This window comes from Urtica dioica, chromosome 5, assembly GCF_054948205.1.
Source record: "Urtica dioica subsp. dioica isolate 48M chromosome 5, U.dioica_male_clone48M_v1_H2, whole genome shotgun sequence".
NCBI lineage: Eukaryota > Viridiplantae > Streptophyta > Magnoliopsida > Rosales > Urticaceae > Urtica > Urtica dioica.
The window spans coordinates 4,291,528-4,306,762 of NC_142760.1; the positions used below are offsets into that span (position 1 = coordinate 4,291,528).

At 42.1% G+C, this 15,235-nt stretch overlaps 1 protein-coding gene, 1 non-coding gene and 1 pseudogene across 2 annotated transcripts; 2 read left to right on the forward strand and 1 right to left on the reverse strand.

Annotated features, from left to right (window-relative positions):
- The first annotated feature begins 251 nt into the window (after positions 1 to 251).
- LOC149394918 (uncharacterized) lies at positions 252 to 2,661 on the forward strand. The gene is made up of 3 exons (XM_089614149.1): positions 252 to 1,140; positions 2,263 to 2,350; positions 2,460 to 2,661. The coding sequence occupies exons 1-3, from the start codon at positions 252 to 254 to the stop codon at positions 2,659 to 2,661; spliced, it is 1,179 nt and encodes a 392-aa protein (XP_089470275.1).
- A 5,864-nt stretch (positions 2,662 to 8,525) lies between these two features.
- LOC149394919 (uncharacterized) lies at positions 8,526 to 15,147 on the forward strand (annotated as a pseudogene).
- LOC149394920 (small nucleolar RNA R71) lies at positions 14,193 to 14,299 on the reverse strand. The gene has a single exon (XR_016299303.1). It is a non-coding gene; the product is annotated as a small nucleolar RNA R71 (small nucleolar RNA).
- Positions 15,148 to 15,235: the final 88 nt, after the last annotated feature.

Genomic DNA, 15,235 nt, shown 5'->3' on the forward strand with positions numbered 1-15,235 from the left:
GGGAGGAGCCGATTCTCTATCGGCAGTGTGCAGACCTGATTGTGAGGAGGTGTGTTCCCGAGGATGAGATGGAGTCAATTCTGCGACATTGTCATGGTCTCGAATGAGGAGGTCACTTCGGTCCGAACCGCACGGCAGCAAAAGTCCTTCAAAGCGGCTTCTATTGGCCAACGCTCTTCAAAGACAGCCGAGACTTCATTATTGCCTGTGATCGGTGCCAACGAACGGGTAATATTCCTAACCGAAATGAGATGCCACTCACTAACATTTTGGAAATAGAACGGTTCGACGTCTGGGGAATAGATTTCATGGGCCCATTTCCGTCTTCCTACAGAAACAAGTACATTCTCCTGGCGGTGGATTATGTATCCAAGTGGGTCGAGGCAAAGGCTACTCCGACAAGCGACGGGAATGTGGTCTTGAAGTTCTTAAAGACCATCTTCACCCGGTTCGGCACACCACGAGCCATCATCAGCGACGGGGGAGCAGATTTTTGTAACCGGCAGTTCGATGCACTCCTCGCCAAATACAGCGTCACACAACGGAAAATATTGGCATACCACCCTCAAGCCAACGGACAAGCGGAGGTCTCTAACCGGGAAATTAAGCAAATCCTGGAAAAGATGGTGGGAAGTTCTCTGAAAGACTGGGCCGCCAAGCTCGACGACGCACTGTGGGCCTACCGCACAGCCTACAAGACGCCAATTGGTATGTCCCCGTACCACCTCATTTACGGAAAAGCTTGCCATTTGCCAGTCGAGCTAGAGCACAGGGCACTTTGGGCGATGAAAAAGCTAAATTTCGAATACAAAGCTTCGGGCCAACAGAGACTCCTTCAGCTGAACGCCCTCGATGAACTCCGACGAGAAGTATACGAGAATGCCAGAATCTACAAGGAGAAGACCAAGGCGTGGCATGACAAGCACATTGTCAGGAAGGACCTCAAGCCGGGCCAAAAGGTACTCCTCTATAATTCCAGGCTGAAACTGTTCCCTGGAAAGTTGAAGTCGCGATGGTCGGGCATGTTCGAAGTCGTGAATGTGTATCCGCACGGATGGGTGGAACTGGCAAACAGGAAAGGAGAACGCTTCAAAATCACCGGTCAAAGGGTGAAACCATACTTTGGGGGCGTGTTCGAAAGTGAGAAAGAGGTGACCTTCGTCACCACCATTTCGTGAATCAAAGACATATCCCGTCAAGCTATTGACGTTAACTAAAGCGCTAATCGGGAGGCAACCCGACTTTCTTTCGTCGCATTTTCATATATATTTTTTTTACTTATTTGATTGAACCCAGTTTTTTTTGGTTATTATTATTTGCGTGTTAGTTTTCCAAAAAAAAAAAAGAGATTGCGCGCCGCGGGACACACACTGCACGGCGCGCGGACGGAACTTTCGGCTTTGTCCGCTCACAGAGTCTTATGCGCGCTCCGCGCGTAAGCCGAGTCCTCATCCGCCCGCCGCGAGGCATCACATGCGCGGCGCGACGAAAGCATGCAAGCGCGTGGTGCAACGAAAGCATGCAAGCGCGTGGCGCGACGAAAGCATGCAAGCGCGCGCCGCGGGATCCAGTACGCGCGGCGTGCGAAAAGAGGATTTTTTCGCCAAAGTCACAGAGTAATATGCGCGCTCCGCGCGTATGTCAAGACCCAGGTCCGCGCGGCGCGCAGAACAAGGCGCGCGGCGCACGGACCCGCGTAAGTTATTTTATAAAAGGTTTTTTTTTGGCAGTTTTTTTTCAAAAATTACTCTCAACCCTAAATTCCTCTCGAACCCTAACCCCTTTCTCATCAAAATCCGACCCCAATAATCATACAAACACGGAATTCACTCACCACAATTCTTGTATGTGATTCATCTACTTCCATTTGAGTGGTTTTAGTTTATTTTTGGGTGTTCTTCACCTCTCCATCCTCTCATTCCCCTACACTTCAAGGTATGACTCTCTAACTCGAATTTTTGTTGTGATATGGTGATGATTTCGTGTTACTAGAGAATAAATTTGAGAATGTGGCTATAGGAATGGTTTAGATACTTTTCATAACTCAAGGGTTCATCACAAATTGGCATGCACTCTAGGTGTTCGATGAAATACCCGAACAAACGTACAAGTGAAAAAGTGAAAAATTTACGTACGATTACGGGTCAATACGTACGGGGTCTAGTTGTGAACATGTTGGGGGGGGGGGGGGGGGGGGGGGGTAAAAAGGGTAGTAGGCATTCATCATAATATCATCGACTCATTTTCCGTCGTGTTTTGCAGATGCAACGAGCTTCGACATCGAGAGTCAACCCCAAACGTGTCCGTCGGTCGGGAGCGGCGTTACCTCGACCATCGACATTACTGGAGGGTGCCGGCGAGGTTTGGGACGCCATATCAAAGAAGGGACTCATCGCCGAGCGTGTGCTTGCACCAAATCAACTGTGCGGGAATATGCTGGCACAAAATGCGTAACCTAGAGAGAAACTGTGCAACCTAGAGACGCCGGCATCACCGAAGTTAGTGCGCGAGTTCTACGCCAATCTCTCCGTCACGGAGGGAAACTTTGTCAAAGTGCGTAATGTGGTGGTCAACAACTTCGCACCGGTGCTCAACGACTTTCTCGGGATCCCAAAACCCGAGAATGATGTCTACGCCGACCTGTGCCTGTATCCACAATGAGAGGAGTGGATTCGCCTCCTCGCCCACCCCGGAGCCACCTACAAGACGAAAGTGGTGCATGGTCAGGTAGTCCCGAGCCACCTCCCGATATCGAGCCTGAACCGTTACGCAAAGGCGTGGCAGCACTTCATCTGTGCCACGATCCTTCCTAATCTGCGGGAGCACACAGTGGATCTCCAACGCCTGGCTTTATTGGTGTGCATTGTCACCGGGAGGGGCGTCAACATCGGAAAAATCTTGAAAGAACGATTAGTGTTATGTTTAAATCGCGACACCGATGTCACACTCGGTAATGGGGGGCTCATCACGCAGCTCTACCTCAACGAGGGACTGGGAATCCCGGCCTCCGAGACGCGAGAAAAATTGGGGGACCCAATCGACGACCGGAAAATCATGAGCCTAAAGCAGTGGAAGCATGGGGCCGTACATCCGGACGGGCGCGGGTTCATCGACATTCCCGAGCAGTACCAAGGCATCCCCGGAGCCCTCTATCTTGGACGCCCCCGACGACGTTCCACCCCCGGTCGAGACAACCGAAGCGCCCGCTACCGGTTACAACGAAGCGCCAGCCACCGGTTACAACGAAGTGTTGGCCATGATGAACCGGTTCGACCACCACTTGGGTCGAATTGACCAGCGCATCGACACACTGGGCCAGCGCTATAACGCCATTGGGAGCTTCCTCACCGACTTTTGCCAACGGCAGCGCGACAGAGACGAGTTCCACCAAAACGTCTACAACACGTGGACGTCGCAGCAAAGCTTCCCCGCGTCTCATCCCGATGTTCAGGCCGGAACACATCATGACGCCCCGATCTACCCGGCTTACCCACAGTACCTCATGGCACCATACCCGACTTATCCTCCGTGGGAGTCACACCTCTACGCTCCCCGCGACCCCGACGAGAACGATGACCATGGCCGCGACGAGTAGGGGCGCTCGACCACCCCCGCAAAGGTACGTTCCTCCACCCGTGTTTTGCATAGTTACATTGAGGACAATGTAGGTTTTGAGTTTGGGGGGGGGGGGGGGTGGTTTGTTTGTCTTGCGGGGGTGTTTCTCGTTGTACACTAGTGTTTTTTTTTTGGTTTTCGTGTTTTTTAGGATAATTGGTAGAAATTGGTGTTTTGTCTGCTTTGATTGACTCGTTAAATGTTTGCCGATGATATGGATAGTCTTGAGCTTTAGGTATTAGAAAAGATCTGTGAACTACCAAGTGAAAAAGAATCTGATTGAGTTCTGTGTACGGCCTAAAGCCCGAATAATGTTTGTCTCGATGCTTAGCTGAACTTGAGTAGTCGCCTAACTAGTCCTAAGAAGTGACCACCGAACACGCTAAGAACCTTTTCGGATCCCTAGTCGAGGCGAAATTGAGCGCATACTGATCTGGTGAGAGTGATATAGGCATTAGGAATAACCCTTCAAGCCAAAAAGCCGACCCGGAAATATGTATCAAGTAGAACCCACTCACAAAAAGCCGAACATTTTATCCTCTCTCGATACTTAGTCAGAAAAAGCCGAGCCAATAAAGTTTGAAATCCCACAAAGAACCCACATTAACTGTAGCGACTCCTGAGTGATATCTTTGAGTGATTTTTTTTACCCTTGTGTGATATATGCTTTGACCCCACTCTTTGTGTTTGTTAGATTGCCTTCTTAGACACCACGCCGGTGATTTATTTGGTTATATGATAAAAAAATAATAATAATAATAAAAAAAAAGCAACGTGCCTATTTGAGTTATTTGTAGTTATGGCGTGGTGGTCTATGATCTTTTGAAGAGCGTGGTCGTGGTTGAGTCAAAGTTTGGGGGGATTTGGGGAAGAAAGGCTAAAGAGGTAAGATGTTCTCGATAGGCATTTTCAAAGCCAAGAACATTGAAAAAAAAAATGAGTGAGTGAAGACATAGGGGGATGTTTTGGTGATGATGGAGTCGCTAAGGTTAATGTTAAAACCACTAAAAATCCGTTTCCCCACCCAAACCTAAGCCTGAACATTACAAGCCGCTAAGACCTATTGACAAGCCAGGAATGACGTGTGCGCATTAGTGGAGATCAAGGGGGAAGAAAAGGCGTATGGTGTGTCGAGTCGAAGATTTTGTCAAGACAAATAAAACGATTCTTGTGGTTGCGTCTTAGGATTGGGAGGGTCACGAGACTTGGGAAGCGAAAGTTACTTGAGATAAAACAACATTGCAAACGGTGAGGGCTAACACGTATTTGTAAGGATTCTTTTAAACTTGGTAGTTGACTTGGAATTTAAAACCACAGATATCTATGTCAATGTAAGTCTAGAAGTTTGAAGTTGAGGCAAGCTTGAGTCGATCAGTGTAGTCAGGGCATTGAAATTTACCAATCGTAGTCGGGTTAACTTCTTTTGTGTAATTTTATGTGTTCTGTGTTTATTTGTTACTTGAGGACAAGTAACGGTTTAAGTTTGGGGGGATTTGATAGGTGCGTTTATCACGCGTAAAACTCTTATTCCCCGAACCAAAAACCGACGAGTCCTCAAGTGTTTTAATGGTTTCTAGTAGGTTTTTGAGTAATTTCAGGTTCAGAGGAGCATAAGAGCGTCTACAAGCAATTTTGTGGAAAGATGATGGGATTCGGAGTCAAAATGGTAAAAATAAAGTCAAAATGAGATGGGCAAAACACTTGGCGAATACGCGCGCCGCGTACCTTCCACCGCGCGCAGCGGAAGACAGAATCCGAGACCGCGCGCCGCGCATACGGGGACACAAACCACGAAATCACACAGAGTCTTATGCGCGGAGCGCGCATAACCTGAAGCTGAGTCCGCGCGCCGCGCAGTGACTACCGCGCGCCGCGCGCCTTCGGAATACTGGAATAGGAAATTAGCGATTTCTGAAGATTTTTGACCCTTGGATCGATTTCGAAGGCTCAGATCACTCCGAAAAACATACAATCAGGGCTAAAAACGCCTCTTGTAACCTAATTAACTCATTCTAGTTAGTTTTTAGTTTTTTTTTCTACTTTTGGGCTGCACTTTTCTTTGGAGAGCTTTTGTTTGGGAGCGAAGTTGAGTCGACGATCCGACGAACAAGCAACCGTGAACTCCCGTTTTTAATAGTTTTTCTTTCTTTCCTTTACTCTCCATTACTTTTATTTCTCAATTGATTGATAGTTTCATTCTTCCTGTCATGAATCTCATAGTGTTTTTCTTATTTATGATTATGTTGATTATTGTTTTGATCATTATGTTGTTAACTATGGATTCCGTTAGGGGCTAGATTTTTAGCGGGGTTGCGATGTAGCCGGATTAAATTGGGTTAGGGGTTTTCGTTAGGGTGAAATTATGCTTTGATTTACTTAATTATTCATGCTTGTGTGGATGTGTTCTTAATGCGTTCTTTAGATTGGCCATCTTTAGGATTGTTTTTAGGAGTTTTATGTCACTCGAGAGAGGGCGAAAACTCATGCTCATAATCCATGCTTCGTTTCGTTCTTAGGTTGCTAGACGGCTTAAGCTTAATGTAATCGTTTGAATTCTTGTGTTTATTGCTCGTGATTGTTTTAATAGGATTAGAGGCCAAGAGGATATATAATCCGTCAATTGCGTAGGTTGCTAGATCACTCGAGAGAGGCTAGTAATATCATAGGGAGAATGAGATTAGCACGAGTAGAGTAGGTCAAGTTGTAGGAACCCGAAACCCCCGAGTCTTAATTTTCCGGTGAAGTCGTGACCCCCATTTTCTCTTATTTGAAGTTTCGTGTTAAACTTACGTTGCTGTTTTGTTATTTTTATTCTAGTTAATTCTTGCACCTCCCACCTTAATACATTGAAATCAATTTGCTTTAGGTTGTTTAACGTCGCTAGAGTAACTAGTCTCTGTGGGATCGATATCCGTTACTTACGTAACACTATTACTTGTTCGATACGTCCACTTGCGTGCTAGTTATAAAAATATCGCAACACGGAGCCTCGAATAAAATACGTTAAGAATTAAGATTAGATAGATTATGACACCTAGTATAATTAAATACTAATAGTTGGTGCATGCAATGCATTACTAATTTTGTTTTGTTCGGTGTCGATAGCAAGAGAGTTGCGTTTTGGTTTAAACTACATAAGAAAAGACTTCCGCTACACATACAATAACAAATTTTAAGATGTTCTACGAATGAAACTTTCAATCGAATTTAAGTTAGTATGATAAAGTTATGTTATTATTAAGTTTATGTTTTATTGGTTTTAATCTATTTTTTTAACTTAATTTCAGCTATTGAAAATATAGTTTCTATGTATTAGCCAAAATAATTTTAAGATAAATGTAAAAAATGTTTTGATCAAATATTTTTTATAAGCATTAGTATTATTTTTTTTTATATGGTAATCAAGATGATTTAATTTTTTAAAATGACTAGTTCTTATATGTTCCACTTGTTGTGCTTTAATGTTTAATTTATTTATGAATCAAACTCTTTTATCCTCTCATAAAATTATACTCTTTTATTTTTCATATGAATTTAGCCATGCTTGATTTATGTGATTTTTAAAGAGTATCAATTTATTATAACACTTATTTTGTTGCTTTTCTTTTATTACAATTCTGTCAATTCGATATATTGTAAGTTTAAGGATTGCGTATAAAATTTGTGAAAAGAATATTATTGTGTTAGACTAATTCTTTCCTGCGTTATAATCACTTTGATATATCGTCGTTTTGATTTAGTCAACGAGATTTTATTCACGGTTTTAATTGAAAGAGTTTGTTCTTAAATGAATACATGATTTTTTTTGTTGATCTTAACGTTGATTTTCCGATTACTTGTTTGAGATGTGAAACTTGTAATTGAGTTATAAGTGTGGAACCGTATTGGTAATTGGTAAACGGAGCAATTGAGTAACCCGCCGCCTTGTGTTTTCCTCTCATTGATTTTACAAATCTTTTAATCTCTAAAACAATCTTTTTCATTTTTATAATTCATTTACCACTTGACGTTTGGTTTTAGTTTTCATTTTCAGTTTTAGCCTCCTTGTGGATACGACTCCGCTTTCTTTGTGCTACCAACGACCGCTTAGCGATTGCACAATTTGGGCGTGATCAAATTTTGGCGCCGTTGCCGGGGAGGCGAAACAACTGAATTCTTAAATTAAACGAAAAGTGGTTAGTATTTTCTTTTTATTTATATTTTTTCCCTATTACTCAAAACAAAAAAATGGGATTTACTACGTTTTGTTTTTATTTATTTATTTCCAGATTATTAAAATAGGCATTAGTTTGGTCTTTGCGGCTATTGATTTGTTCTCACATTGTTGCTAGTTATATGTTTTATTCTAGTTAGTTTTGTTTTTAGTATTTAGAGTAGTTTTTTTTTTCTTTCTTATTTTTTTTTCTTAGAATTTTTCTTCCTAATTTAGTTAGATTATGTTTTTATATTTTTTTGGTAATTTCTGTTAGACTCATTTTACTAGGTTCTTAAAAAAACACAAAAAATTGACGGGTATATGCGTAGTGTGTGGTGGAAAATATTGAGTCTTGTTCTGTCTAGAAAGACTGGTTGTTAAATAAGGTTTGCTTTGAAATCTCCTCCAGGCTAGCTTGGGAACCTCGGGGAGTTCTGTGTAGAAAGGCTTGGGTCTAAAGTGGGAACATAGTGACCTTTCCAGTTGGCCTGAGAACATTCTTAGTACCCATTCATATTACTACATATTTATCCTAAAAAAAAGAGAAGTGAATGACCCAATTTAGAGACGAATTAGGTCGTTTTGCTAAGAAACCCAACGAAACCTTGACCATATTCAAGAAACACCTAAGTCTCTGTATCTCTCGTCAACTTCCACTTCTTCTTCTTCCCATCCATCTTCTCCAATCTCATGGCCAAACAATTTCTTTAACCCAATGGCGCACATAGAGGACAATCATGTCAAAACCCTTAACGAATACTTGTATACGGCGCGAACTGCATTCCCGTCATGCATCATCTTCAATCCTAACGCACCAAATCACAAGTTCAAGCTTGGCATGATCCAACTTTTGCCAACCTTTCACGGGCTAGAAAACGAGAATCCATATGTGCATGTTCGAGAATTCGAGGAGGCAGTGGAAACTTTCTATAGCCGCCCAGATGTCGCTAGCATCATGAGGTTGAAATTCTTCCCATTTTCCCTCGAGGACAAAGCGAAGAGCTTGTTATACTCTCTAAGACCAAAGTCTATTGGAACCTGGGAGGAGATGACACTACAACATTTACAACATTTATCGACGATTTTTTTCGTCGGTAATAACCCTAAAATCGTCGCTAAATGTATTTAGCGACGATCTTAGCGACGATAAAAATCGTCGCTAATTCGCCGTGTCTAAATATATTTAGCGACGATTTAATCGTCGGTAAATATTTAGCGACGATAAAATCGTCCCTAAATGTTGTGACGAGAAGTTTTTTTTCATTTTGAAACAGACAATTAGCGACGAAGTTGTCGTCGCTAATTACCGCGGGAATTTTTCCCGCGTCAATTAGCGACGACAAAGTCGTCGCTAAATGTTGTGACGAGAAGTTTTTTTCGCTGTGAAACAGATAATTAGCGACGACAAAGTCGTCGCTAAAACGTTGTGTGGAATAATATTTAGCGACGATTTTATCGTCGCTAATTATTATTACTATGTTTTTTTTTCGTCGTTAATTATTTATTTTTTACGGTTTTTTGGTTGTGAAATTCTAAAATGAAAAATCAAATAAAAACTAAATTATATTATCCAAATCAACAACTATATAAAATCCGGTTACGTACGTTTTCGGTTATCGAGAAATATGTAAATAATAAATACACAAAACAACTAATAAACCACTAGTCGCGACGTTTTCTTTGTCGTCCCGCCACTCGTTTTCCCCCTCCTCGACGAGAAACGCTCTTCTGCTGGCGCTGAAGTTCTGCGGGCTGCGGCGTCGGAGTAGACTGACTTGGTCCGCCGGGCGTCGTCTGCTAGCTGGCGTCGGGAGTCCTCTGCTGGCCGCCCGTCGGAGTGCGGACGTCGGGCGTCGGAGTGTGGACGCCGGCCGTCAGAGTCTGCTGGCTGTGGGATGACGGAGCCTGCTGCGAACTCTGCGGAAATTGGGACATGAACGAGCTAAGGTTGAGGCCGGGCACCTGACTCTGTATTATCTCGGCGAACGCGGCGAGGGTCGATGCCAACACCTCCTGCGAGACATATCCTGGTTGCGACGTCCCAGCCTCCGAACCGTAGACTTCGGCGACTTCAGCCGCCATCCGTGCTCCCTGTGGCACCAAACGTCCGACGCCGGTCAAGTGATCAGTCCGCGAACCCATAATATCGCGGATCGCCTGCTGCTCTAGAACGGAAATATCAACGTCCGCTCCTTGGTGCTCAGCCTCCGCTCGCAACGTGTTGAACCTAGCGACCAGTCGATCCTGATATGATTAACTAGTTAGTATATATTAATCGAAAAAGAAGAAAAATAAATGTAAACTTACATAACGTGCGGAGGCTTCAGGAGTCAGCCATTCAGACTTGTCGGACTGATGTTGGCGCTTGTAGTTCGCAAACAAGCTCTCGAATGCGCCTGTCTCGACGCTCTTCTGCATGTAAACAAAACTTCAAGTGTTAGATAATTTTAACGATTTGATGTATCATATAAACATAAAACTTACGTTTTTCATGCGGTGGGTCGAGAACCCAATCGTCCCCTGTCAAGTCTTCGTCTTCTTCTTCGCGCGATTCGCCTTATTCTTCGCTTGTATAGCCTGTTGTAATATAAGTAAACGTACACGTAAATAAAAAATCGTTTAATAAACATTCGAGTAACGTAAATGATTCGATATTACCTTAAATTCATCGCTCGTATATCGTTGTATCAGCGTCTCCCATTCGGTGTCAAGCTTAACGGTCTTCAGTTTCAGCGACCGCGCCACCTGTACGCTGCTCTTGCAGTCGATGTCGAACCACGACCGCAATGTATGCCTCCAATCGCGAAGACGAGTCTTCGCGTCTCGAATGATTGCCGCATCGACAATCGCCTTCTTCTTCCCGGTTGCATCACCATCGACTCGAATGTCGTACTTGTCTCGAATCGCTGCTCGGATCTCGGCCTCCTTTGCCGGCCCCACGTTCGCATTCGTCCACCTTGGGACCGTAGGCGAGATCTTGTCTCGGACGACCAACCCGAGCGTGTTCGCGAACGTCGCGAGATCCGGATCCATCTCGCGCTCTGGCTGCAAGAACGACTGAAAGTCCTCGTTATAAATAACGACTTCCTTCACCCCGGGGCGTCGTGCACGCTCAGATCAAAGCCCGACCGTCGGCCCACGCACGGCCGGTTCGATATCCTCGTCTTCTTCTTCGACGCCATCACGTACGGGCACCGACTGGCAATAATTCGGGAGACGGGCTAAGAAGTCATCCCCGCCTCCGCTGCCTCCAGCTCCTGTAGCCGCAGCCATCTGAAATTCAAAAAAAAAATTATTTAGTTATGCATTCTTAATGATTTAAATCAGTTAATTTAGTAAGTAAATGAAAAACGTTATATATTATCAATCATCGTCGTCTGACAAATCATCTTCTTCCATCAAATCTTCGTCCTCAGTTTCTTCATCATCGATAAACTCTTCTTCTTCAATATTTTCCAACAAGTTCACTGCGTCGTTGCTCACGGGCTCTGGTATCGCAGACTGATGACGCGTTGACAGTGAATCTAAATCTAACGGTTCTACTGACAACTGAACTGAAGACGAAGATTGACCAAGAATGAGGTCAATATCAGGAAGATCCCACACATTTCGATGATTACACTCTTCGACGATTCGCCAATCAGGACCATTCAAGTTATCTTCCAAGTAGAAAACTTGTTTCGCTTGAGTTGCCAAAATAAATGGCTCGTCTTTGTACCATTCTTTTGCCACATACACGCTTGTCAAGTTATTGTCGTTGCGTGTCCTTTTCCTCGGATCTTGATCACCGAACCAACACCATCCTCTTTAATGCGTTCATTCTCGTGCCACTGCATCTCTACAGCTGTGTGCCGACTCGCGTACAGTCGCTTAAGTCGATCTTTTAGTGGAAAGTAGCGCAACACTTTATGCGCTACTTTTTTTCCACCGTCTTTCATCAGCCATCGGCTCTCATTACAAACTGGACACTCGTCTAGATTGGCGTTGTCCTTCCAAAATAACGCGCAATCGTGTTTGCAAACGTGAATCGACTCGTAACCCATACCAAATCGACGCAATTTCGCCTTTGCTTCATAATGTGACTCTGGAATCGTGTTGCCGATCGGATGAGATTTTTTCAGTACTTCCAGAAGCTGATCAAACGACTTATTCGTCCACTTGTTCATCACTTTCAAATGCATCAACGAGACAACAAATGAGAGTGACGAATACTCCGTACAACCCGGCCATAATTCTATGTTCAGGTAGCTGAAAATGTCATCGAACTGTCCACTCTGGTATTCTGCATTCGGGTCAATACTGTCATTGTCACCGTCTACGTCGTTGTGATCTAAGATATCGTGTACAGCATCAAACATCCCTCCTCCTCTGTACTCCGTCTGATACTGCATTACGTCATCTTCTTCCTCCCCGTGAAAGTTCCACCTCGTGTAATTCCTCTTAAATCCTCTGATAAAGAGATGATTCTCTATATCAGGAATTTTTTGCATCAACACGTTGTTACACCTCTTGCATGGACACTTAACTCGTCCTTCGACATTTACGTGTTGTCGGGCCATTGCCATGAACTCTGTCATGCCAGCCGCAAACTCAACGCTTAAACGTTGGTCCTCGATTATCCAATTCCTATTTGGATAACTCATTTTACCTATAGATTTAACATTTCAAAATTTAGTAGTTTTCGGATTTTATTTTATAATTTCACGATTGATCCTACCGAAATTTCGGCAGAACCTCCCCTATAAACTTAACAACCCGGCATTAAGCCTTTAACTTTAAAACCTGCATAGAAACATCCTAAAACTAACAATAAATCCAACCTCAGTGGTTCGATTATTAAAATTCATAATCCATCACATTTTTAATCATTTCTAACAACAATTAAATACAATTCCATTTAATTTACATAAACTAACTAATTGTTTTTACATAATTTTACCAAATATAAAATTTATAACAAATATATAATTCATTTATAATTTATAAAATTTATAACAAATATTTATAATTCATTTATAATTTATAAAATTTATATTTGGTATAACAAATATATAATTCTAAAAATATAAATTATAACAAATTTATAAACTAAAAATATATAATTCATTTATAACTAATTTATACTTATATAACTAAATAAATTATATTAGTTATATATAACAAGCATTTATAACTAAAAATATATAATTCATTTATAACTAATTTATAACAAATATATAACTAAAGTTTATAATCCTATAACTAATTAAAATAAATTTATAACTAAAGTTTATAATCCTATATATATTAATCATATATAACTAATATATAACTAATATATACATAAATTTATAACTAATATATATTAATCCTATAACTAACTAATATATATATATATATATATATATATATGTATGTATATATATAGTTTTAAAAAAAATAACTTACCGATCGGACGAGGAAGAGCGCGCGCGGCCAGAGAAGGGGAGCGGCGTCGGCGTCGGTGGTGGAGCGGCGTCGGCGGCGGAGGAGCTGTAATGGGAGAGAGAGACTTTAGGAGAGAGATGTGAGGAGAGAGAGAGAAGTAGTGAGGAGAGAGACTTACCGGCGAGGCACACGGCGGAGGAGCGTCGGCGGCACACGGCGGACGAGGCACACAGCGGAGGAGGGAGAAAGTAGAGAGAGAAATGGAAGTTAGGGTTTCTGAGCGAATGGGGAAGCTGGGTCGCGTTCTGGTATTTAAAGACATTTACCGACGATTTTATCGTCGCTAAATGATTTCAGTTCGTCGCTAAATGAACTTACGTTAACCAGACATTTAGCGACGATTAAATCGTCGCTATTAGTAAATTTCACACATTTAGCGACGATTAAATCGTCGCTAAATCATTTCGTTTTAATTTAATGGGAGGGATTTTTCCCTCTTTAAAATTCGTCAAAATTTGATAATATTTAGCGACGATTATTTCGTCGCTAATTGTATAGCGACGATAAAACAATCTTTAGCGACGATAAAATCGTCGCTAAATGTTTTCGTCTTAATTAAATTGGAGGAATTTTTCCCTCTTTAAAATTCGAAATTAATTCAACATTTTTAGCGACGAACATATCGTCGCTAAATGTATTTTGAAATAATTAGCGACTAATTTATCGTCGCTAATTATTTTCCCGCGAACTTAGCGACGACAAAAAAGAATTAGCGACGATAAAGTCGTCTCTAATTATCTTTGCCGCCAAACTTTAATATTTCTCGCACCAAAGAATTAGCGACGATAATATCGTCGCTAAAAGGGTTATTAGCGACGACTAAATCGTCGCTAATAGTGTCGTCGCTAAATGTGTTATTTCTTGTAGTGTGACTACGTTGTTTTTCAACAAGTTTTTCCCCAACCATAAGACTAATGGTCTAAAACGATAGATCTCAATGTTTAACCAGAAAGCCGGTGAATCACTTCGCCAGGCTTGGGATAGATTTAAAGATTTGTTGAATATGTGCCCACACCATGGCTTTGAGAGTTGGCGCCTCGTGAGTTACTTCTATGATGGTCTTACTGGTGATGAATGCAAGTCAATCCAATATATGTGCAATGGAAAATTCTTGAACAAAGATCCCGAGGAAGCGATTGAGTACCTCAATGAGCTAGCTAAAATGACTGACGCTTGGACCGAGCCAAATCCCACTTAAAGCACTAATAGGTCTCGACCAGTTGTAGTATACCAAATAAAGGAGGAGGACAACCTTAAAGCCCAAGTTCAGAATTTGACTAGGCGATTGGAGGTCCTTAAGTCCCAAAATGGTAGAGGAATCCATTCGGTCGCACAAGCTGAAGTGCAAAATGCATGATTTGTCTGTGGAGGCGTGGATCACCAACCTCAGGATTGTGCATCATATGCTGAAATGAAAGGGGTGTACGAGGAGAAATGTAATGCCCTTGGGAATTACAATAAACATTATTCACCCTACTCTGAATCTTACAATCCTGGTTGGAGGAACCACCCAAATTTCAGTTGGAGGAACAATAACAATGCGCCATCACACGGAAACCAGTGGAAAAAGGAATACTTAATGTATTTTTATTGCCCGACAAAATAATCTTGTTTACGCCTAATCCTAAATTAAATGGATATAAATTTGTTGGTTTTATTTTTTATTTTTTATTTTTTCTTTATTATTATAACGCCAAAGATTCTCCAATTCATTAGCAAATCATTTTTTTTTCCACAAGGAATCGTGTGAATATTATTTGGGGCTTTAAGTTAGTAGAAATGATTAAGCAGCACTCCCTATAAGGCAAATATTGTATAATTGTTCGGTTTTTCGCAGTTTTTTCCATTCCTCGGCTCCAAATTCCACTTGAGCATCCAAATCCGGGTCAATACCATAAACCTAAATTGGGGTTATCCGTTATCAAGAGTGTATTCATCACCTCAACAAGCGCAATCACC

Bases quoted from the DNA above. Each gene is read 5' to 3' on its own strand.
- LOC149394918 (XM_089614149.1), top strand. From the start codon at position 252: ATGCCACTCACTAACATTTTGGAAATAGAACGGTTCGACGTCTGGGGA. The intron at 1,141-2,262 runs GTGAGAAAGAGG...CGTGTTTTGCAG, and splicing joins CTTTGGGGGCGTGTTCGAAA to ATGCAACGAGCTTCGACATC. The intron at 2,351-2,459 runs GTGCCGGCGAGG...TGCGTAACCTAG, and splicing joins ACCATCGACATTACTGGAGG to AGAGAAACTGTGCAACCTAG.